This window comes from Phoca vitulina, unplaced genomic scaffold (genome assembly GCF_004348235.1).
Source record: "Phoca vitulina isolate PV1807 unplaced genomic scaffold, GSC_HSeal_1.0 scaffold106, whole genome shotgun sequence".
NCBI lineage: Eukaryota > Metazoa > Chordata > Mammalia > Carnivora > Phocidae > Phoca > Phoca vitulina.
This window is the reverse complement of record NW_022589809.1, coordinates 919,119-942,756: the sequence shown is the minus strand read 5'-3', so window position 1 is coordinate 942,756 and position 23,638 is coordinate 919,119. Positions and strand designations below refer to the sequence as shown.

Here is a 23,638-nt window from a genome sequence, read left to right as displayed (position 1 = left end):
TTTCTTCTGCCAGCTTCCAAGTCTGCCCTTTAACAACAATTCTGGAAGTCCTTATATGTTTCTCATTATTGGGCTCTGTGCATGTATGCAAGTGTGTGAGTGCAGGGACAGGAACAGCAACCATAACTTACACCCACAACTGCAGCGGATTTGCCAAGCATCCCCCCCCGGGAGTGGATGGAGGGGATGCGTATGAGGAAAGAATTGCCCTGGACACCAAGGGACACAGGAGGTAAAGGTCAGGATAGAGTGCCCTAGGCTTAGGGACAGAGGAGAGGTAGAGTCCTGGTGTGGATGGAAGGACTGATGGAGGGGGACCTGGGAAGGTCTGTAAAACTGATGGATCTATCTGGACATGGCCCACCTCCCTGTCAAATGCATGAGGAATGAATTTGGTGGGTGCGTGGAGCCAGGGGTGAGAGTCAAGATGAAGGTAAAGGAGAGGTGAGCAGGCTTCAGTTGTGCACACTCAGCGGCGGTCACTCTATATTCCCACGTGCACTGTTCCACAGCTCCACAGGCCCTCTCCCTCCAGTTAGCATCATTTATGGCTTTGGGTGGACGTGCTTTCCCAAATTCAGTCATGTGAGGGGATCGATCCCAAACAAAGCCAACATGTTCATCAATCCAAAATCTGGGAGACGTGGAAGAGAGAAAGACACAGCAGCTGGCCTCTGCTCTTTGTGGAACCCTAATTCTACATAGGAAAACAGAGGCTTTGCATAGTAAATGCTGGGAATGTGTTTTTTGTCTTTTAACCACCTATTTTATTTTCTTTGATCTTTTTTGTTGGTGTCCGACTAAGAAACCTAGTTAAGTGGTGGAAGAAAGAGTCACACACCTTTTCATGCTTTGAAAGTAGTATTTAGGGACATGAGTTCAGAAATCAGTGACCCTGATCTATATCCTGGCTTTGAACCTTTTTTTTTTTTTTCTGTGAAACCCTGGGCAAGTCATTTAGTTTCTCCTAAGACTCGGTTCCTCTTCCATAAAATGGGTCTAGGCAAATGTGTACGAGAGACTCTCAGTAACCGTGAGCTCTAATAATGACTATGATTGTGAATGTTGCAAGGGGAGACCTCAAGGAGATGTCATGTGTTTATCATTCCCTCTATGCACCCTGAGTGTCATCTCATTTGTTTCTATCGATCAACAGATGGATGGAAGTGCAGTCGGAGACCATCCCCTTCTCCGCATGCATCTGTCTTCTCCTTTTTCCATCTAGCCATGTGTTACTCTGTTAACATCATACTTACTCATTTCCTGGGTCAAAACAGAAACAGGGAACCAGAGCCTTTCAAATGCAAGGAACTGAAAAGCCGTATTTTCCATTCTGTCATTTTATAGATAAAGAAACAGAAGCTGAGGAAGAGTTTGTCCTAGGCCATTGCCCAGGAATCAGTGAGAACAAAGTTCTCCCCGTGGTATGTTGAGGTAGCACTGTGAAGTGGGTTGGGCATATAGTACTGTTGACGTGATTGCGTTTGTGGGTTTAAGACACCGTTCTTCCATGGCTCAGGACACACTCCTGAGTCAAGCCAACAGGAAATCTTTCTGGTGGGTATTTGGGTCACTTTTCAAAACTAAAGATGGCAGCTCATTACGATCTGGTTATATATATATTTTTCCTTTGTATTCTGGGTTTTTCATGGTTTAGTTCTCTCTAAAGAGGGCAGACTTTTAAGAAGACTCTCCTTGCCTGTGTGCTGTTTTCACTGTCCAGCTTCCTGGTGTGGACCTATACCCAAGGACCCTGAGAAAAGACGCAGATGAGCATGGCAAGTGTCCGTTGCAAGCTGGCCCGTTACCTGGAGGATCTGGAGGATGCAGACTTTAAGAAGTTCAAGATGCACTTACAAGACTATCCTTCTCAGAAGGGGTGCAGCCCACTCCCTCGGAGTCAGACAGAGAAAGCCGACCACATGGATCTGGCCACTCTGATGATTGACTTCAACGGTGAGGAGAAGGCATGGGCCATGGCAGTGTGGATTTTTGCTGCAATCAACAGGAGAGACCTTTATGAGAAAGCTAAGAGGGATGAACCAGAGTGGGGTGAGTGGAAGGAAGACAGCATTTTTTACAAAATTGTGATAAAATACATATAACATAAAATTACCATTTAAGCCATTTCTAAGCAGTGTTAGGCACATTCATGTTGTGCAATCAGTCTCCACAACTTTTCTACATCTTGCAAAACTCTGTACCCACCAAACAACAATTCCTTGTTCCCCTTCCCCTCAGCCCCTGGAACCACCACCTTCTGTCTCTACGACTTTGACTACTCTTGGTACTTCTTATAAACTGCATCATAAAGTGTTTGTCTGTTTGTGTCTGGCTTACTTTATGTAGTATAAAGTCCTCGAGCCTCTTCCATGTTGTCACATGTGACATGATGTCATTCCTTTTTAAAGTAGAATGATATGTCATGGTATGTGTATACCACATTTTGTTCATCTATTCATCCATCAGTGGATATTCAGATTGCTTCTAGCTTATTGTGAATAATGCTGCTAGGAACATGAGGGTACGAACCTCTTTGAGACCCTGCTTTCAGTTCTTTTGGGTATATGTTCAGAAGTGGAATTATTGTATTATATAGTAATGCTAGGTTTCATTCTTTGAGGAACCACCATAATGTTTTCCAGAGTGGCTGCCCCATTTTGCACTCCCATCAACAGTGTACAAGGGCTCTATTTTTTCATCATCCCCACCAATGTTTATTTTTTTTTGTTTTGATAGTAGTTATTCTAATGGGTGTGAGATGATATCTCATTGTGGTTTTGATTTGCCTTTCCCTACTGACTACTGATACTAAATGATTTTTCATGTGCTTGTTCACCATTTGTTTATCTTTGGAGAAATGTCTATTCAACTTTTTCCCATATTTTAATTGGGTTATTTGTTTTGTTGTGGTTGACTTGTAAGGGTTCTTTATATGTCCTGGATACTAACACTTTATCAGATATATGATTTGCAAATATTTTCTCCCATTCCATGGATTGCCGTTTCACTCTGTTGATGGTATCCTTTGATTCAATGAAATTAGTATGTTTGTTTTTTAATAATTCCTTCTATCATCTTGGCTCTATCCTCTTTCTTCCTCTCATGATAGCACTATGAGAAGTTGGAGGAAAGAAGTTTGCTTTTTTCTAGCTTCTTTAAAAATGCAAGTCAGGGCTCGTCTACCCCTAGGAACTGTGGACATGTTGGGGGTGAAGTTTTTTGCTTCCTGGCTTGGTGTTCTGATCAAGGGAAGAGCACAAGCAAGGGCTCAGAGGAATCTAGAAAATCACAGGATGATGATGTTGAGCTAGTGGAAAGGAGGTATAAAAATGAATCAGCAGATCAGGAGAAGCATGGTGAGTGGGGCAGCAATATGGGTGAAATGAGGGAGAGAAACGTGACATGGGGGCATGAGACAGGGGTGCACAGCAGTGGGAGGTTATAAACAAATTACATATAATAACACAATTATAATTGTGTCAGTACTTATGTACTCACTAACCAAATTAAAGTGTAATAATCACAGTTACAGAAGTAGTTTACTAAGCAGTTTTTATGGATTTTGGTCATTCCTCATAAAATCTCCATGAGGCTGGCATTTTTTTTTTTTTTGTAGGCTGTACACCCCAATGTAGGGCTTGAACTTGCAACCTCTAGATCAAGAATTGCATGCTCTGCCGACGCCCAGCCAGGCGCCTTGAGGCTGGCACTTTCAGATGAACTTTCAATTTCATTACTAAATGAAATATGCCAGTCACAAAAAGACAAAGGCAGTATGATTCCGTTTGTAAGAGGTACTAGAGTAGATAAATTTATAGAGACAGGAAGTGGTTGCCAAGGGCTTCAGGCCGTGTGGACTGTGGAATTGTTGTTTAACGGCCATGGAGTTTCAGTTTTGCAAATAAAAGATAGTTCTGGAGATTGACCAACAATGTAAAGTGAGCCTGAAAGAGGTTCTGGTTGCCCGTGGCTCTGTTTCAGTCACAGAGCCAAGGCCTGGATTCAGTGCTGGGTGTGTCTTGGCTGGAGTCTGGCTCTTAACCACTGTGCTATCTTGGCTTCTGTACCTGGACTGTGAGGTGGAAGAATTATACCTAGGGTTCGAGGTTTGTTTGTTCTTTGCTGGGGAGGACCAGGTTGTAGGGTTTTAGATAAGAATTAAGTCACGGTTTTGGTTTGAGTCAGTGTTTAGATTTTGTTTTGTGATTGGGTTACCAATAGCATTTGCATTCAGAATGAGTAGACACCTACCAGGAATCCTTTATGTTGCTCTTGGGTTCATCTGCTAAATGTTTCCCCTGGTGCTTAGCACTTGCTCTGTTGTACCTAACTGAAGCGCCTCTTCATTGGGATGTGTAATTTAGTGACTCTTTAGATCTGTAATTCTCAACTGTAGATGCATGTTGGAGCTTTCAAAATATAATGGTGCTGGTCCCCACCTCAGATAAATTGAAAATAATCACTGGGGGTGGAGCTTTTTTAAAGCTTCCTAGGTGAATCTCAAGTCAGCTGGGGATTGTGAACCACTGAATTCGACAAACCAGCTTGGTAATTCTCAATCATAAAAACCCAGAATGCGGGTACAATTAATTTCAGGCATTTGGGGGCAGGGGAGGAGAATCCTGCTGGCCCATAGCCATCTGGGGGTATTTAGACATTTAGTGTGGGGATGGCCTCAAAACCAGGGCACCAGGGGGAGTCTGCCAAAGACAAACAAGGATAAGAGAAACCTTGCCTGTCTCATGTGTTCGCCGATTGATTTCTGGGCCTGGGAGAGATCCCGAGACTGGATACAGTGGGGACACAATGCTAGGTGTGTGAGTGACAGTGACATACAGTACTTTGAAATTAGGAGTGCACAAATGCCACAAACTGATGTTCAACTGTACACCTGTCATCCACAGCTCTGGCATGGGGGCACGTTTGGGAGATGTCTGAGATAGGTGACTTTGAGCTGTGCCAGGTGTTGAGTACTGGGTCTCAATTACATCACCTTAGTCAGGAGTCCTGGTTTTTAACTTTGTATTTCCTTTTCCTTCCCCCCCCCCCAGATAATGCACATGTGGTATGCCGGGAAGAAAGCCTTGAAGAGGAGTGGATGGGTTTATTAGGGTATCTGTCCAGAATCTCTATTTGTAAAAAAAAGAAAGGTAAGCAATGGGGGTAGTACTTCCTGTTGGGTTTGGAAACCCAGGTTTGGAGCCTGGGAAGCTTGATCATTCTATATGTTCCTCCACCTTGGGGGGCAAAGGCCCACTTCAGGAAATCCACTATAGCTAAAGAAACAGATCAGTGTTCACATGGCTCCTTGTAGTCACAGAACCAAGGGAAGGTGATTGAGTGTCTCAGGTTCTAAAAGGTATGGGCTGCAGACTACCTAAAGGAATACGATTGAATATAAAGGATTTTCTGGCAGGTCACAGTGCCTATGGCACTTTGCTATTCTTCTGTTCAACTGTCTATAGGAAGATTCTGACATTCTAGATTTTCTGGGACTGTCCATACCCACGCAGTGAAGAGAATCTGCACCTCCCTTTGCTTAGCTCTCTGGTCATCACTCCCTGTGGACTACAGACCCTTGTCGATAGCTCACGTATGCTTGGACTTCTCCCAAAGTCTACTTTTCTGTCTTTGCTCCAGATTACTGTAAGAAGTACAAAAAACACGTGAGGAGCAGATTCCAGTGTATTAAAGACAGGAATGCCCGTCTGGGTGAGAGCGTGAACCTCAATAAACGCTACACGAGGCTGCGTCTTGTCAAGGAACACCAGAGCCAGCAGGAGAGGGAGCATGAGCTCCTGGCCATTGGCAGGACTTCAGCCAAGACGCTGGACAGCCCCATGAGTTCCCTGAGTATGGAATTGCTGTTTGAGCCTGACGACCAACACTCGGAGCCTGTTCACACAGTGGTATTCCAGGGAGCAGCAGGCATTGGGAAAACCATACTGGCCAGGAAGATCATGTTGGACTGGGCATCAGAGAAGATTTACCGGGACAGGTTTGACTATTTGTTTTATATCCACTGTCGGGAGGTGAGCCTTGGGACACGGAGGAGCCTGGGGGACCTGATCGTCAGCTGCTGCCCTGACCCAAACCCACCCATATACAAGATTGTGAGCAAGCCTTCCAGGATTCTCTTCCTCATGGATGGCTTCGATGAGCTGCAGGGCGCCTTTGATGAGCACACGGAGGCTCTCTGCACAAACTGGCAGAAGGTGGAGCGAGGAGACATTCTCCTGAGCAGCCTCATCAGAAAGAGGCTACTTCCTGAGGCCTCTTTACTCATCACCACAAGACCTGTGGCCCTGGAGAAACTGCAGCATTTGCTGGACCGTCCCCGTCATGTGGAGATCCTGGGTTTCTCAGAGGCCAAAAGAAAGGAATATTTCTTCAAGTATTTCTCTGATGAGCAACAAGCCACAGAGGCCTTCAGGCTGATTCAGGAGAATGAGATCCTTTTTACGATGTGCTTTATCCCCTTGGTCTGCTGGATTGTGTGCACTGGGTTGAAGCAGCAGATGGACAGCGGCAAGAGTCTTGCCCAGACATCTAAGACCACCACTGCAGTGTATGTCTTCTTCCTCTCCAGTTTGTTGCAATCCCGCGGAGAGAACCAGAAGCACCAAGTCTCTGCCAACATCCGGGGTCTCTGCTCGTTGGCTGCAGATGGAATCTGGAACCAGAAAATCCTGTTTGAGGAGTGTGACCTTAGGAATCATGGCCTTCAGAGGGCCGATGTGTCTGCTTTCTTGAGGATGAACCTATTCCAAAAGGAAGTGGACTGTGAGAAATTCTACAGCTTCATCCACATGACTTTCCAGGAGTTCTTTGCTGCCATGTACTACCTGCTGGAAGAGGAGGAACAGGGAGGGATGAGGAACCTGCCATGGAGTAGTTCCAAGCTTCCCAACCGAGATGTGACCGTCCTTCTTGAAAACTATGGCAAATTTGAAAAGGGGTATCTGATTTTTGTTGTCCGTTTCCTCTTTGGCCTTGTAAACCAGGAGAGAACCTCCTACTTGGAGAAGAAACTGAGTTGCAAGATCTCGCAGCAAATCAGGCTGGAGCTGCTGAAATGGATTAAAGAGAAAGCCGAGGCCAAGAATCTGCAGATCCAGCCCAGCCAGCTGGAGTTGTTCTACTGTTTGTATGAGATGCAAGAGGAGGACTTTGTGCAAAAGGCCATGGGCCATTTCCCCAAAATTGAGATCAGTCTCTCCACCAGAATGGATCATGTGGTTTCTTCCTTTTGTATTGAGAACTGTCACAGTGTGGAATCACTTTCACTGAGGCTGCTTCATAACTCCCCGAAGGAAGAGGAGGATGAGGAGGAGGAAGAGGAAGGGCAACACTCTGAGGTGGATCACTGTGTCCCCCTAGATCCTCGTGCTGCCTATACTCACCGGTAAGACAATTTGGCTTCGGGCAGATAATGGAATGGTAGTGTTGCCCTCCGCTTTCTAGCCACCTTTCTCTGGGCACTTGCTTTCTCTGCCTGCTTCTCAACTGTCTTTAAAATGTGGTTGCCACAGCTCCATAATAATGCCACCATCATCCATTTCTACCAGACTCCTTCAGTGGCAGAGATTGACTAATAGAGGAAAGGGAGGTGGACAAATGGATGAGAAAAAAGCCAATGAAGAAAATAAGCAAATGTTTGGTGGATGCCAAGTCAGTGCAAGGTATTATGTGGGGTAGAGAGTTGAACAGAAATGTTGTAAACTCAAATTGCTTGCAATCTACTTGGGGTTCAAGGAGCAAAACAACCCCAGTGACTGTCTCAGGAACACAGAGGACAGAAGGCCTTTAGTGCTGGGTGCTGGGGGGAGGTTTCTCAGAGGAGTGAGGTTGGGAGCCTGCCTTGAAGGACTGGTTGGATGTGGGTGAGTGCAGGAGAAGGTAAAGGGATTTTGGCAGTAGGGTCTGATGTCTGAGGAACAGTGTACGTAGGAGACTATGCTGAGGGATGTGGCTTCATTGGAACAGATAGAATGAGGGGAAAGTGAGGGAAATAGGGCTGGGAAGGAGAGGGTGCTTTTAAGCTCCTGCGTTATGTTTATAACCAGGAAGTCACCAACAGCACCCTCTTTGGGGTCGGTTCACCAGTGTTGTAGGAGATTGGAAGCCAGTTGCTGTGTTAGGACAGCAAAGCAGTTCAGTTACCTGGCCTCTGAAGTCCCTGCTTGGGAACTACCACAGCTACAGTGGGAGGGTGGATGCTCTGTGAACGCTTGGGTTTAACGTGCATAGAAAGCACTTGATATGGGACAAAATAAAGGAGAAAGGGGACTGGCCCTTCCACCAGGAATAATGAATTTTCAGCTCCCTCTCTCACCGTAGGCACCACTAGCAGGATGACCTTTTTATTTATCATTTGGTCATCAAGGACCACCCTCTGGGGCTTCAGTGGTGGCTAAGACCCAGGCCCTGTTCATAGCAACTTAAGGTTCAGTTGTGGGGACAGCTGGGAAACAAGGACAGACAGTAGAGAGGGATGGGCTATGGCAAGAACACCTATAGAATGTGCCAGAAGCACATGGTGAGGAGCCCTTGACCAGCTGGACTCTGAGAGATGGAGCATGAGAAACCTGAGTGTGGTCAAGGGGCAGCTTGAACCAAGGGAACAGTGGGTTCAGAGGGCAGAGGCTGGGGAAGCAGGTACATCCCTATGATGAAGTTCAGAATAGCTGGAGAGGGTGAGAGAAAGAGGGAAGGAGTCACACCTGCTCCTTAGGGCCCTAAAAACTATGCCGAGAAGAAACCTGACCAAGATCACACAGCTGTGAAGAAGGCTTGTATAGACTTGGACTAAAACTCCTGATGAAAAGCCTGACGCCCATCTCGTTAGATGACAGTTACCTTCTTCTGAGGGCAGGAGCTTGCTTTGTGTGTTCCAGAACCTTCTGAAGACCAGCAGCATGGGCATCCACCCCATGCTTGTTCGAAGTGCAGAATGGCAGGCCCAATCCTAGACACACAGAGTCAGAATCTGCATTTTAACAAGAGCCGCACGTTGGAACCATGTGGAAGTCTTAAAACTATCGATACACTTGGTCCCGCCTCAGAGATTCTGACTTTAGTCCTATGGTGTGGCCTGGCCTCAGGATTTTTGAGAGCATTGCTGATGCTATTATGCAGCCAATGTGAGATCTGGATCTCACAATGTGGTCTCTGGATCACTTAGCAGAGTGTCCAAGGCCATGGGCATGACAGCGGACTGACGACAGGGGGAGGGGAAAGACATCTGAGGGAGGCGCTGGAGGGTGTGCAAAGGCAGCCAGTCAGACTCATGCTGTTTCCATAATAAGGTGTGCAGGACAATCTTACCAGACCTCCCCCCCCCCCCCCCCCCGTCCTCGACCTTTGTTATTCCTCAGTAGGCAATCTTTGGTTCTGTGAGTCAGTTCTTAACCCTTGGGAGGTCTTTGTCTGAACTGGTGCCAGCCATTCCTGATTTTCTTTTCTTTCTTTCTTTCTTCCTTCTCTACAATTTCTAGGTTGGTGAATTGTCATGTCACCGTCAGCCTTTGGCAGGGTCTCTTCTCGGTCCTGAGCACTAACTCACTGAACCTCACTGAACTGAACCTCAGTGACAATGCTCTGGGGGACCCAGGGATAAAGGTGTTATGTGAAATGCTCCAGCATCCTGGCTGTAATATTCGGAGACTGTGGTAAGAACCTGTGTGCATGTGTGTGTGTGTGTGTGTGTATGTGTTTGTATCTGTGAGTGACATAGATAGAGGACTGGAGGAAGACCTCAGGGTCCAGATCAGTGGTTTATTAGTTTTCTAGGGCTACTATAACAAAGTTCCAGAGACCAAGACGCTTAAACAACAGAAATTCATATTCTCATAGTCCTGGAGGCTGGAAGTCCAAGATGAAGGTGTCAGCAGGGTTGGTTTCTCCTGAGGCCTCTCTTATTGGCTTCCAGATGGTGGTCTTCTCCTTGTATCTTCACATGGTCTCTGTGTTCATGTCTGATCTCCTCAAGGACACCAGTTGGGTTGGATTGGGGCCTGTCCTCATTTAACTCTTTAAAAGCTGATCTCTAAATATAGTCACAATTCTGAAATTCTAGGGATTAAGACTTCAACATATGATTTTTTTGGAGGGGTGGACACAGTTCAGCCCATAACAAGTGGGAAGGTAGAATGGATTGGAGGCCAGTTGTTTGGGAAGTTTCAAATGGGGAAGAATGAAGGGGAACTGAAAGTAAGCCATTTGTTGGTGATAATGACAAAAAGTGCATGACCTTCAATATCTTCCCTTTCCTCACTGGCCATCATCATAGATGAGAATTGGAGAGTTTCATCAGATACAATGGCTACTTGGGCTGGACCCCATCAAAACATTTTGTATAGGTTCAAATGTCACAGGGAATCTCTTTCAGCTTTCTTAGTAAAGAGTGCTTGCTCTGGGCTCACACTGTGAATCAGATTCACATTCCCCAATTGGAGATACGGGTTCTGGGCCATCCCACAAACCCTCTTCCATCACACATCTGCATTTTTGATGAGCTACACAGCCAGCGCTAAAGCCCATCACTCCAGGGTATTTTCATACATCCCTTTCTTGATCACCATACCACCGCAACACCAACCTTGTCAGTTATCTCCTATACAAACCAGTAGCTCAGGCCCAGCAACCATGACTGTTTGCCAGGATATTGCAATGGCCCTCAAGACCATCAGCTTCATGGGGCAGGATTTGTGTTCATCTTTCCACTGTCTCTACAATGTCTGGACAAGTGTCCTAGCACACATTAATGCTTAAAAATACATACTGAATGAATACTGACTGGTCTCCCCACGTCCACTTTTACCACTTATAAATTTATTTCCCATACAGAAGTCAGAGGGTTATTTAGAAAATTCTACTTTGATTATGCCATTCCCTGGTTTAAATGTTTTCTCTTTGTTCTTTTGATAAATTACAAATCCTCTTCTTGCCTTCAAGGCTCTGGCTGGTTTTGGCTCTTCACCTGCCTCTCTGTCTCCATCCCATGCCAGTCTCCCCACTGCCCTGGTGGGTGCCCCTGTGTGATTCCAGAGAGTGAGACACAAACAGGGAGACATGGGTGATGATGAGATATTTTGCAGGTAAACAGAGGTTTAGTCATGCATTTACCTCTAGTCGGTGTGAAGAAAGGGGTAGAAAGGAAGATTTTTTAACAGGCGCTAGGACGATGAACTATTCAACTGGAAAGGAGAATGTTGTTCTTGTTCCTCTGACAGGGACATCTAGTAGTTGTTGGTGGTGGTGGTGATGGTGATAATGGTGTGTGTGTGTGTGTGTGTGTGTGTGTGGTTGTAAATCAAATCAAGAATTAAAGCTTCCTGCTATTTCAGTGTAGGTGGAGGGCTGGGATTTAATCATTAAACAGAAGGATGGGGAGAAGATTGACAAAGATAAGTAGATGGGTAAAGCCCCAGAGAGAACAGTGTCCACCTGAGGATTTTCACAGTGAGGAACATGTGATACAGAGGTGGAACACACAGGTTCACCACCGTGTTCCTTTATAAAACAGGGACATGCAGTATACACTGGAGAGCTGACCATTACTTATGGAGGGGGTTCACTGATGCACTCAGCAGTTGTGGTCTCAGGCTGTAGCTTGTGAGCCTGGGAGGTAACTTCATAATGTCTTGGGCTGCGTAGAGGAGTTCTGATAAGATCACACTTTCACCTAACTTTCCTTAAAATTTTCCCTTTGTAACATGAGACCACAAATGCCCCCATTTGGTGCTGAAAACAAGCATAAACCAGAAGGCAGTGACAGAAGCAGCCTGTGTTCTGACGCTTTCTGCTTCTGTACTTGGCATGAAGGTTGGGGCAGTGTTGCCTTTCCTATCAGTGCTGCTTCAACATCTCCTCGGTCCTGAGCAGCAACCAGAAGCTGGTGGAATTGGACCTGAGCCACAACACCCTGGGAGACTTTGGAATTAGACTTCTTTGTGTGGGGCTGAGACATCTATTCTGCAATCTGAAGAAGCTTTGGTGAGTCTGAGCTATTTTCCTTCTCAAAGAATGAGCTGGGGCTTCAATGATCCATGATGGCCTTCACTGCTCAGAAGATTTCCAGGTGTTCATCAATAATTCAATGAGTTACTGTTTGTTGTGGGAAGAGCCACAAACTAAGCCTTAGAAAGGAACTTAATCAAATTAATCATGCTCACTTTTAAGGTGTTTACAGTCTAGCTGAGAAAATACAACCAGTGAAATGCATTGCTCCAGAATGGTTTTGGGACTTTATGACAAACTCTTGGTCTCCACACCAAACAGGAAAAGAGGTGCTAACACAATGCAGACACTTGATATTTTATGCAGCCCTTCACTAAATGCTTCTGGGAGACTTGAATTTTGAATAAGAGAAAACATGGTGGGATTCGTTAGCCCGGTGATGGGTATTAAGGAGGGCACGTACTGCATGGAGCACTGGGTGTTATACAAAAACAATGGATTGTGGATCACCACATCAAAAACTAATGATGTAATGTATGGTGATTAACATAACATAATAAAATTAAAAAAAAGAGAAAACACTTGAAAATGGTAGGACCAATTCACACCCATTAGGATGGTTATTATAAAAAAACAAAACAACAAAACACAAGGGTGGGTGAGGAGAAATCGGAACCATCATAATTGCTGGTGGGAATGTAAAACGGTATAACTGGTGCGGAAAACAGTACGTCAGTTCCTCAAAAAAGTGAATATAGAATTACCGTATGAACCAGCAATTTCGCTTCCGGGTATATATAAAAAACAGTGAAATCAGGTATCCAAACATGTATTTGTACACCTGTGTCCATAGCAGCATTATTCACAATAGCCAGAAAGTAGAAACAACTCAAATACCCATGGATGAATGAATGGATTAAAAATGTGGTAGGGGGGTGGGGTTGGGGGTGGGGGAATGTGGAATGTACATGCATACAGCCTTTCGGGGGAATTTGGACACATGCTGCAACATGGATGAATCTTGAAGACGTTATACTAATTACAATAAGCCATATGCAAAAGGGCAGATATGTATGATTCCACTTACAGGAATGACCTAAAATAGTCAAATTCATAGAGACAAGAAATAGAATAGTGGGTCCCAGGGGCTGGGGGAGGGAGGAGTGGGGAGTTAGTGTTCAGTGGGTACCGAGTTTCAGTTTGGAAAGATGAAAAACTTCTGGCGATGGATGGTGGTCACAGCTACACAGCAATGAGAAGGTACTTAAATGCTACTGAATTGTACACTTAAAAAGGATTACAGTGGTAAATTTTATGTTATGTATATTTTACCACAATAAAAATAGGTGTAGGGAGCTGAAAAGATGGAGTATTGGTATGGGCTTGGAAAGTGTTTATCTGCTGTAACACCAAACAAAAGGAAACGAACAGTTAATGTACGGTTTGGACACTTTTCCCGTGAGTGGACTGGACTGGGGGCAGCATCAGAGCAGGTGCTTCCGTGACTCACAGACGGTGAGGCGAGAAAAGTGTATGACATTGTGCCGTCTCTGTGGAAGGTTGGTTGGTTGCTGTCTCACCTCAGCATGTTGTGAGGACCTTGCATCCGTCCTGAGCACCAGCCGGTCCCTGACCAGACTCTACTTGGGGGAAAATGCCCTGGGAGACACAGGAGTTGGAATTTTATGTGAAAAAGCAAAGCATCCACAATGTAAGCTGCAGAAACTGGGGTAAGTCTTCATTGGTGTCTCAGCAGAAAAGCACCTTCTCTTCAGGGATGTATTGCTTGGGAAGCATGGATGGGGGCTGCTCTATAATAGGTTGATCAGACCGACTTGAGGGTAGAGATTGGAGGAGACAGTATATGAAGTGCTTGGAAGCAGGAGATACTACCTTCTACTAGTAAGGTATTTATGACTACAGAATTAGATATTCTTAGAGTTGAAAGAAACCCTAGGGACTGTTCAGCTCAATCCCCCACTGAGGGAAACACTTGCTTCTCAGACACTCACATGCATAGTCACTGGTTTCACGTGTGGACATTCCGAGCACACCAGCCATTGCTGTACAATGTGGCCACTGCATTAGGAGAGAGTTCTTATTTCTACGCAGCACCTTCTTTGATTTCTGTGTGTTGGTCCTTGTTCTGCTCCCCAGGGCTCTGCTGAAAGGTGTTGATCTCAATTCCCCAGAGACAACACTCACACTCCAGGCCTTCTCGTCTCTTGCCTCGACATCTCTAAATTCTCAAGAAGGATGTGGGTTCACATCTTCACCTACATAGTCATGCTGTCCTAGGGAAGGGCTGTTCTGTTCATGTCCCTGTTTGAAGTACATTGTCCAGACCTGAACCTGATACTCCTAAAGATGTACGGTGGACTGTAACTGTCACGGGGGGGGGGGGGCAGGGGGCTCTGACTTCCTTATGTTTCTGGCCATCACATCAGATCACAAGTTCATATTGGAATTTTGCAGCAAATAATAGTGTGAAATTCTGACATGTTTTCTAACATTAACAGCCAAATCTCTGTGGACCCCAACTGGGTGTCTTACAAGTCAATTCAGTTTTGACACTATAAACCCAGAGGCAGCACAGACCCCACAGGTTAAGGGCCTAGTCCTGCACCCTCCCCACACTGGCAATGTCCGATACCAACGCAAGCAATGGGCACAAGTTACTTGTGCTTCTTTCTGACTCAGCTATGAACTGCGGGTTTCCAGAATCCTCTCCTCAGGTTTGAAAACTTGCCAGAACAGCTCACAGAAATCAGTGAAACACAACTTACATTTACATTTATTATAAAAGATATTATAAAAAATACAAATAAACAGCTAGATGAAGAGTCATATAGGGTGAGGTCCAGAAGGATCTGGAGCACAGGAGCTTCTGTCCCCATGTAGTTGGGGCATTTCAAACTCCCAGCATATGGATGCATTCACCAACCCAGAAGGTCTCCAAATCTCCTTGTTCAAGAGACTTCATAGAGTTTGATCTCCAGCCTTCCTCCTTTCTCCTTCCTCAAGATTGGTGGATGGGCTGAAATTTCCACTTTGCCAATCACTTGATCATTCTGGTGACCAGCCCCATCCTAAGGCCATCTATGGGAGCCACCTTCAGTCACCTCATTACTATAAACTCAGGTGTGATCAGAAGGGGCTCCTTTGAATAACAAAAGAGACTGCTCCACTTAGGACATTCCAAGGGTTTTAGAAACTCTGTGCCAGGAACTGGGCACAAAGACTAAACATATTTCTCATTATGACACAAAAATACCTACTGATAATTATGTGCTTACACATGTATCATGGCTCTTCCATGATCTTTACATGGATGACCTCAGCTGACCTCATAAAAATTATGCCAAGTAGATATCCGTGTCTCCAAAATGAAGCCAAGAGAGCTTAAGACCTTTGCCCAAGGACACCTGGATAGAAGGCAGGGGAACCAATGCAGACACAGCCCAGTGCGACCCCCTGCCTACTCCCTTAACTCCAGGGAAATACTGACTCATGATGTGTTGCTGGTGGGCTTTCTAGGGGGCTTCTACATCCTGCTCTCTCCGACCTGTGTGGGCCTCACATTCAGCTCTGCTAAATTTCATCTTATCTTTCTTCTGACGGATTGTTTGGGCATTTTTGGATTGTGATTCTGTCATTGTTACCTCTACCTACAACAAGCAAACTGTAAATGTCTTCATTCACATTACTGATATAAATACCAACCAGATGAGCACCAAGACAAAATACAGCAGGAAGGGCCTTTAATGAGGAATAATCCATTAATTCATCATTACAACCTACATATGTTCACAACATCCTTCTCCCTGTCCCATCAACCCATCCTCACATATCACCGTATCTCTTTCCTTGAAAAACCCCATCTTCCATGCCTCCATATCCTCTCCTTATTACTCTATCTCAGCAGTTTGGCTTCTACTCCTGGTTTGTTCCACGGACATCTTTTGGCCCCTTTATTTCTGGGCCTCCTCGGGGCTCACTTGTAGGTGTTGACAGTTGCAGTGAGTAAGACACACCAAGAGTCAGTTTTCACAAACACTCTCATGGGGGCAGCAGACATTGGATAATAGACAAACCATATACAATACCTGTAAGTGGTATAATAAAAACGAGTTGGCAGTGAGGCCTGCTTTCTTGCCCAAGTGTTCAGCAAACGCCTCTTGAGCGACATGGGATCAGGTACTAACTGAAGTCAAAGTGTGAGCCATGCAGGAGCCAGGGAAAAAGAAACACTCCAGGGAAAGAATAGAAGTGAAGAGGCCCAGAGCATAGACTCTCAGTTGGCCCTCAGTGATCCTGGTTCTGACTTATACATCCTTCCCATCTCTATTTTAGCTGACATCTGTTGCCTATAATCCTGCTCATCATCTTCCTGAAACTCTTCTGTCTTGTTTTTGGGGCATTGCTCAGTCTTTCCTGCTAATTTTATAGCTTCTGCTTCTCTGTGTCCTACATTGACTTCTCTTCCTGTGGTCTGGGGATTTCACCACTGGTTTTCTTTTTTACTGTTGTTGGTACATTCCCTGGGAACTTTTATATGCCCCTTAGCTTCAGAAACAATGTGTATAGAGATGGCTCTGAAAACAGGTCTTAAACCCAAGTATAGCTCATTAGCTTTTTTTTTTTTTAAACAGATTTCTCTGCCTTAGAGCAGTTTTAGATTCACAGCAGGATTGGGAGGAAGGTACTGAGATGTCCCACATGCCCTCTGCCCCGACACATGCATAGCCTCCCCCGTTATCAGCATCACTGACCAGAGTGAGACATTCATTACAGTTGATGACTGAAGGACATACCATAATCACGCAAAGTGCACAGTTTACACTGGCACTCGCTCTTGGTTATGTACATCATATGAGTTTGGGCAAGTGTAAAATGACATGTATCTACTACTATACTATTACAGAAAGTACTTTCGCTGCCCCCAAATCCTCTGTGCTTGGACTCTTCATCCCTCCCTTTTGCTAATCCCTAGCAACTACTGTTTTTTTTTTTGTTGTTTGTTTGTTTGTTTTGTTTTTTAATTGAAGTAGAGTTAACACACGATGTTATATTAATTTTAGGTGTACCACAAAGTGATTTGGCAATTCTATACATGATGCTATGCTCACCATGATAAAGTCACCATGCAAAGTTATTACAATTTTATTGACTATATTCTCTATGCTGTATTTTTCATCCCCATAACTAATTTTTTTTTATAACCAGAAGTTATCCCCTTCACCTATTTTGCTCACCCTCCCCCAACCTCCCCCATCCTCTGGGAACCACCAGTTTGTTCCCTATATTTATGATTCTGTTTCTGTTTTTTGTTGATTTCTTGATTTTTGTTTTTTAGATTCCACATATAAGTGAAATCATATGATATATTAAATAGGATAGTTTTTCTCAATTTCTTTTTCTGTTCCTTCATTATTAGTGTATAGAAATGCAACCAATTTCTGTATATTAATTTTGTATCCTGCAACTTTACTGAATTCATTTATCAGTTCTAATAAGTTTTTTTTTTTTTATTATTGGTGGATTCTTTAGGGTTTTCTATATATAGTATCATGTGATTGGCAAATAATGAAAGTTTTTCTTTTTCCTTATGACTTTGGATTCGGATTCCTTTTTTTTTCCTTGTCTGATTGCTGCAGCTAGGACTTCCAGTAATATGTTGAATAAAAGTGGTGAGAGTGGACATTCTTGTCTTATTCCTGGTCTTAGAGGAAAAGTTCTCAGTTTTCCACAATTGAATATGATGTTACCTGTGTTTTTCACATATGGCCTTTATTATGTTGAGGTGTATTCCCTCTAAACCCACTTCGTTGGGAGTTTTTATCATGAATTATGTTGTATTTTGTCAAATGATTTTTCTGCATGTATTGAGATGACCATATAGTTTTTGTTCTTTCTCTTGTTAATGTGATGTATCACATTGCTTGGTTTGTAAATATCAAAGCACTTTTGCATCCCTGGATAAATCCTACTTGACCATAATGAATGATTTTTTAATATATTGTTGAATATTTTGTTGAGAATTTTTTCATCTATGTTCATCAGGGTTATTGGCCCTGTAGTTCTCTCTCTCTCTCTCTCTCTTTTTTTTTTTTGGTAGTGTCTTTGTCTGGTTTTGGTATCGGAGTAATGCTGACCTTAGGGAATGAATTAGGAAGTTTTCCTTCCTCTTCTTTTGTTTGGAATATTTTGAGAGGAATAGGCAATACTCTTCTTAAAATGTTTGGTGGAATTCACCTGTGAAGCTATCTGGTCCTGGACTTTTGTTTGTTGGTAATTATTTGAATACTGATAAAATTTCATTAATTGGTCTGTTCAAATTTTTTATTTCTTCCTGATTCAATTTTGGACACTTATGTTTCTAAGAATTTATCCATTTCTTATAGGTTGTCCAATTTGTTAGCATATAAGTTTTCATAAAATTCTCTTATACTCATTTGTACTTCTGTGTTGTCTGTTGTTTTTTCTCCTTCATTTCTGATTTCATTTATCTGAGTCTCCTTCCTCTCTTGATGAGCCTGGCTCAGGGTTTATTCATTTTGTTTGTAGTTTCAAAGAATCAGCTTCTGGTTTCATTGATCTTTTCCACTGTTTCTTTAGTCTCTATTTGATTTATTTATGCTCTAATCTTTATTATTTCCTTATTTCTAGCTTTTAGCTGTGTTAGTTCATCTTTTTCTTGCTCTTTCAGGTGTTACATTAGGTTGTTTATTTGAGATTTTTCTTGTTTCTTGAGGTAGGCTTGTATTGCTATTAAGTTTTCTCTTAGAGGGGCGCCTGGGTGGCTCAGTCGGTTAAGCGTCTGCCTTCGGCTCAGGTCATGATCCTGGAGTCCCAGGATCGAGCCCCACAAGTCTGGCTCCCTGCTCAGCGGGAAGTCTGCTTCTCCCTCTCCTTCTGCCCCTCCCCTTGCTCCTTCTCTCTCTGTCTCTCTCTCACTCTCTCTCACTCACTCTCTCAAATAAATAAATAAAATCTTTAAGGAAAGTTTTCTCTTAGAACAGCTTTTGCTGCATCCCAAAGATTTTGGATTGGTGTGTTTTCATTTCCATTTGTCTCCATGTTTTTTTTTAAATTTTTTATTGTTATGTTAATCACCATACAATACATCATTAATTTTTGATGTAGTGTTCCATGATTCATTGTTTGTGCATAACACCCAGTGCTCCATGCAGAACGTGCCCTCTTTAATACCCATCACCAGGCTAACCCATCCCCCCACCCCACTCCCCTCTAGAACCCTCAGTTTGTTTTTCAGAGTCCATTGTCTTTTTTTTTTTTTTTAATTTCCTCTTTGATTTTTTGGTTGACCCATTCATTGTTTAGGAGAATGTTGTTTAAACTCCATGTATTGGTGCTTCCCAGATTTTTTCTTGTAATTGATTTCTGGTTTTATACTGTTGTCAGAAAAGATGCTTGATATAACTTCAAACTTCTTAAATGTATTGAGATTTGTCTTGTGGAGAATGTTTTATATGCACTTGAAAAGAATGTGTATTCTGCTGTTTCTGGGCGGAATGTTCTGTATATATCTGTTAGCTCCGTCTGGTCCAATGTGTTGTTCAAAGCCACTGTTTTCTCATTGATTTTAGGTGTGGATGATCTATTCATTGGTGTAATTGGAGTGTTAAAATCCCCTATTATTATTGTATCACACTCATTTTCTCCATGTCTGTTAATAACTGCTTTACTTTTTAGGTATTCCTGTACTGGGTGCATAGATATTGACAATTGTTATATCCTCTTGTTGGATTGTTCCCTTTATCATTATATAGTGCCTTTTGTTTTTTTGTTACAATCTTTGCTTTAAAGTTTGTTTTGTCAGATACAAGTATTACTACCATGGCTTTTTTTTTCTTTTTCTATTTGCATGGTATGTTTTTCAATCCTTTAACTTTTAGCCTCTATGTGTCTTTAGGTCTGCAGTGAGTTTCTTGCAGGCAATATGTAGATGGGTCTATTTTTTTTTTTTTTTCATTCAGTCAACCTATGTCTTTTGATTGGAGTACTTAGTCCATTTACATTTAAAGTAGTTATTGATAAGCATGCATTTATTTCCATTTGGTTAATTGTTTTCTGGTTTTGTAGTTCCTTTCTTGTCCTCTTGCTCTCTTCCCTTGTGGTTTGATGGCATTCTTTAGTGTTATGTTTCGATTAATTTCTTTTTATTTTTTTGTGTATTTATTATAGGTTTTTGATTTGTAGTTACCATGAGGTTCATATATAGCATCTTATGTGTATAGCAGCCTATATTAAGTTGATGGTTGCTTGAGTTTGAACACATTCTAAAAGCACTAAATCTTTACTCCCCTCCCATGTTGTATGTATATGATGTCATATTTTATCTCTTTTATTTTTTTAAATTTTTAAAAAAGATTTTATTTATTTATTTGACAGAGAGAGACACATCGAGAGAGGGAACACAAGCAGGGGGAGTGGGAGAGGGAGAAGCAGGCTTCCCGCAGAGCAGGGAGACTGATGCGGGGCTCGATCCCAGGACCCTGGGATCATGACCGGAGCCAAAGGCAGATGCTTAACGACTGAGCCACCCAGTCGCCCTTTATTTCTTTTTTTAGTTTGTGTATCTCTTCACTGATATTTATATCATTTTTAGTAATTGATTTTACTACTCTCATGTTTTAACCTTCATACTGACTTATAAGTGATTTGTCTACTACCTTTACTGAATGTTTGCTTTTATCTGTGAAATTTTTTTCTTTTATAATTTTCTTACTTCTAGTTATGGCTTTTTCTTTCCACTGAAAGTAACCCCTTTAACATTTCTTGTAAGGTTGGTATAGTGGTGATGAACTCCTTTAACTTTTGTTCATCTGGAAAATACTGTGTCTCTCTTTCTATTCTGAATGATAATCTTGCCAGGTAGAATATTCTTGATTGCAGAGTGTTTCCTTCCAGCATTTTGAATAAATCATGTCACTGTCTTCTGGCCTAAAATCCTTTTGCTGAAAATTTAAAAAATTTTCTTTATCATTACTTTTTTGTCATTTAAATTGTTATGCGTTCTTGTGTGAATGTCTTTAGGTTCATCTTGTTAGGAACTCTCTGTGCTTCCTGGACCTGGATGTCTGTTTCCTTCCCCAGATTAGAGAATTTTTCAGCTATTATTTTTTCAACTATGTTCTTGTTCTTCTTCTGGGATCCCTAGAATGTGAATGTTATGCTTGAAGATGTTGCTGAGTTCCTTTCACTTATTGTAATTTTTTCTTTTTCTTTTTTCTTCTTATGGTTCAGCTTGGTTGTTTTCCATTACCTTGTCTTCCAGATTGTTGATCCATTACTCTGCATCCTTAAATCTGCTGTTGATTCCCTCTGGTGTATTTTTTATTTCAGCTATTGAATTCTTTATCTCTGGCTTGTTCTTTTTTACATTTTCTATCTTTTTGTTGGGTTTCTCACTAAGTTCATCCACTCTTTTCTCAAGTCCTGTGAGTATCTTTATGACTGTTACTTTGAATTCTTTATCAGGCATATTGCTTATTTGTCTTTTATTTATCTCTTTTGCTGTAAATTTGTCTTGTTCTTTCATTTGGGGCATATTCCTTTTTCTCCTCATTTTGTCTGACTCTCTGTGTTTGTTTCTATGTATTAAGGAGGTTGGCTACATCTCCTGGTCTTGAAAGTAGTGACCTTGTGTACAAAAGATCCTGTGATTCCCTATGATGCAATGCTCCTGGTTAACAGAACCAGGCATTCCAGGTGTGTTCTTCTATGTGGGCTGCATACACCTTCTTGTGCCTGTTGTGGGTGCAGTGGATGGGATTTGGTTCCTGCTCTGTTGAGGGGCTTTCTGAGGCTGCGGCTGGCTCATAGGTAGGTGGGGTCAAAAATCAGGTTAGTTTTCTGGACTTAACCTCTCTGCCACAGATGTGGGTGCATGGAAAGGCAGGACATTCTTCCTGTGCAGCCAGCTAATAGGCTTAGCTGATGAAACTGTGGCTACACTGGTGTGTGGGGTTATTCCCCTATCTCTCCAGGGCAAGAGTCACCTCAGAGTGGTGGAGGTCCCTGCTGGGGCTGCTTGCTGGTTGTGGTGGGGCAGCTACTTTGGATGGACACTTGCTGAGGGGGGTGATTTGGATGTTGTGGATCTGTAGGGGAACACAGAGCAGGGCATGCAGTGTTAGCAAGATAGGTGGAGAATGTTAGTGCTGGCTCCGGCTAGTTTCCAGAGAAATGGTGCCCACTAACACTCTTACAGAAATCTTCTTAAGACCACTGCCCCTCCAGACATGATCTTAGATAAGTAAATAAATCTCTTTCACATATACCCCAGGCACTTTTTAAAAAAGAGTTATTTATTTATTTATTTATTTATTTATTTATTTATTTATTTATTTTAAAGGGGAAGGGCAGAGGGAGAGGCAGAGAATCTCAAGCAGACTCCCCACTGAGTGTGGAGCCCAACACATATCTCAGTCTCACAACCTTGAGACCATGACCTGAGCCAAAAACCTAGTGAACCGCCCAGGCTCCCCCCATCCAGCAGACACTTTCAACTTCTACTTCTGTGCTGTGTTTTGGGCTAAATTATCTTTTATGATGGTTATTTAAAAAAAAAAATTTTTAAGTTGGGGCACCTGGGTGGCTCAGTCTGGTAAATGTCTTGACTCTTGATTTCTGCTCATGTCATGATCTCATGGGTCGTGGGATTGAGCCCGCGTTGGGCTTCCTGCTCAGCAGGGAGTCAGCTTGGGGTTCTTTCCCTCTCCCTCTGCCCCTTCTCCCACCAGTGCTCTCTCTGTCTCTCTCAAATAAATAAATAAATAAATAAAATCTTTAAAAATATTAAAAAAAATTTTTTTAAAGTAATCTCTACACCCAACATGGGGCTCAAACTCACAGACCTATCAAGAATCACACACTCTTCTGACTGAGCCAGCCAGGTACCTCTATAGTGCTGGTTATTTTAGGGCAAGGATTAAATTTTCCGTTGTCCTCTGGCTCTCCTGAAGTTGAGTCTGCTGATTTTTAAAATGCCCAGAGCTAATCCCCACTGACTTTCAAAGCCAGATGTATGGTTACTTGTCTTCCCAGTTTGAGTCCCCCATGCTTGTGGCATCCCTTTCACTTGTGGTTAGACTTGCCAGGCGTTTGGTTCTTGACCGTGTCTCCATGCCTGCTGTTTCCATTTGGCCTCCTCTCTGTGGAATGTCTTTTCCACCAGTTTTCCAATTATTTTCAGAGTTTTAGTTGTATAGATGTATCTGTTGCTGTGTCCATGGTACAAGATGAACTCAGGATCCTCTTACACCATCATCTTTTTTTAATAGTTTTTATTTAAATTCCGGTTAGTTAACATACAGTGTAATATTAGTTTCAGGTGTACAATATAGTGATTCAGCGCTTCCGTACAACAGTCATTGCTCATCACAACAAGTGCCCTCCTTACTCCCCATCACCTATTTAACTCATCCCCTCACCCATCTCCCTTCTGGTAACCATCAGTGTTTCTTGGTTTGTTTCTCTCTCTTTTTTTCCTTTGCTCATTTGTTTTGTTTCTTAAATTCCACACATGAGGGATGCCTGGGTGGCTCAGTTGGTTAAGCATCTGTCTTCAGCACAGGTCATGATCCCAGGGTCCTGGGATTGAGTCCCACATCGGGCTCCTTGCTCAGCAGGGAGCCTGCTTCTCCCT

At 43.0% G+C, this 23,638-nt stretch overlaps 1 protein-coding gene across 1 annotated transcript in view; it reads left to right on the top strand.

Moving 5' to 3' along the window:
- Nucleotides 1-1,325: 1,325 nt before the first annotated feature.
- The window catches only part of NLRP3 (NLR family pyrin domain containing 3), a 46,509-nt gene continuing 24,196 nt past the window's right edge, over nucleotides 1,326-23,638 (top strand). The window contains exons 1-7 of the mRNA XM_032397919.1: nucleotides 1,326-1,557; nucleotides 1,724-2,052; nucleotides 5,055-5,153; nucleotides 5,644-7,408; nucleotides 9,501-9,674; nucleotides 11,830-12,000; nucleotides 13,524-13,694. Coding sequence (XP_032253810.1) covers nucleotides 1,770-2,052; nucleotides 5,055-5,153; nucleotides 5,644-7,408; nucleotides 9,501-9,674; nucleotides 11,830-12,000; nucleotides 13,524-13,694 — 2,663 coding nt within the window. The 5' untranslated portion in view covers nucleotides 1,326-1,557; nucleotides 1,724-1,769. The remainder of the gene's footprint in view (nucleotides 1,558-1,723; nucleotides 2,053-5,054; nucleotides 5,154-5,643; nucleotides 7,409-9,500; nucleotides 9,675-11,829; nucleotides 12,001-13,523; nucleotides 13,695-23,638) is intronic.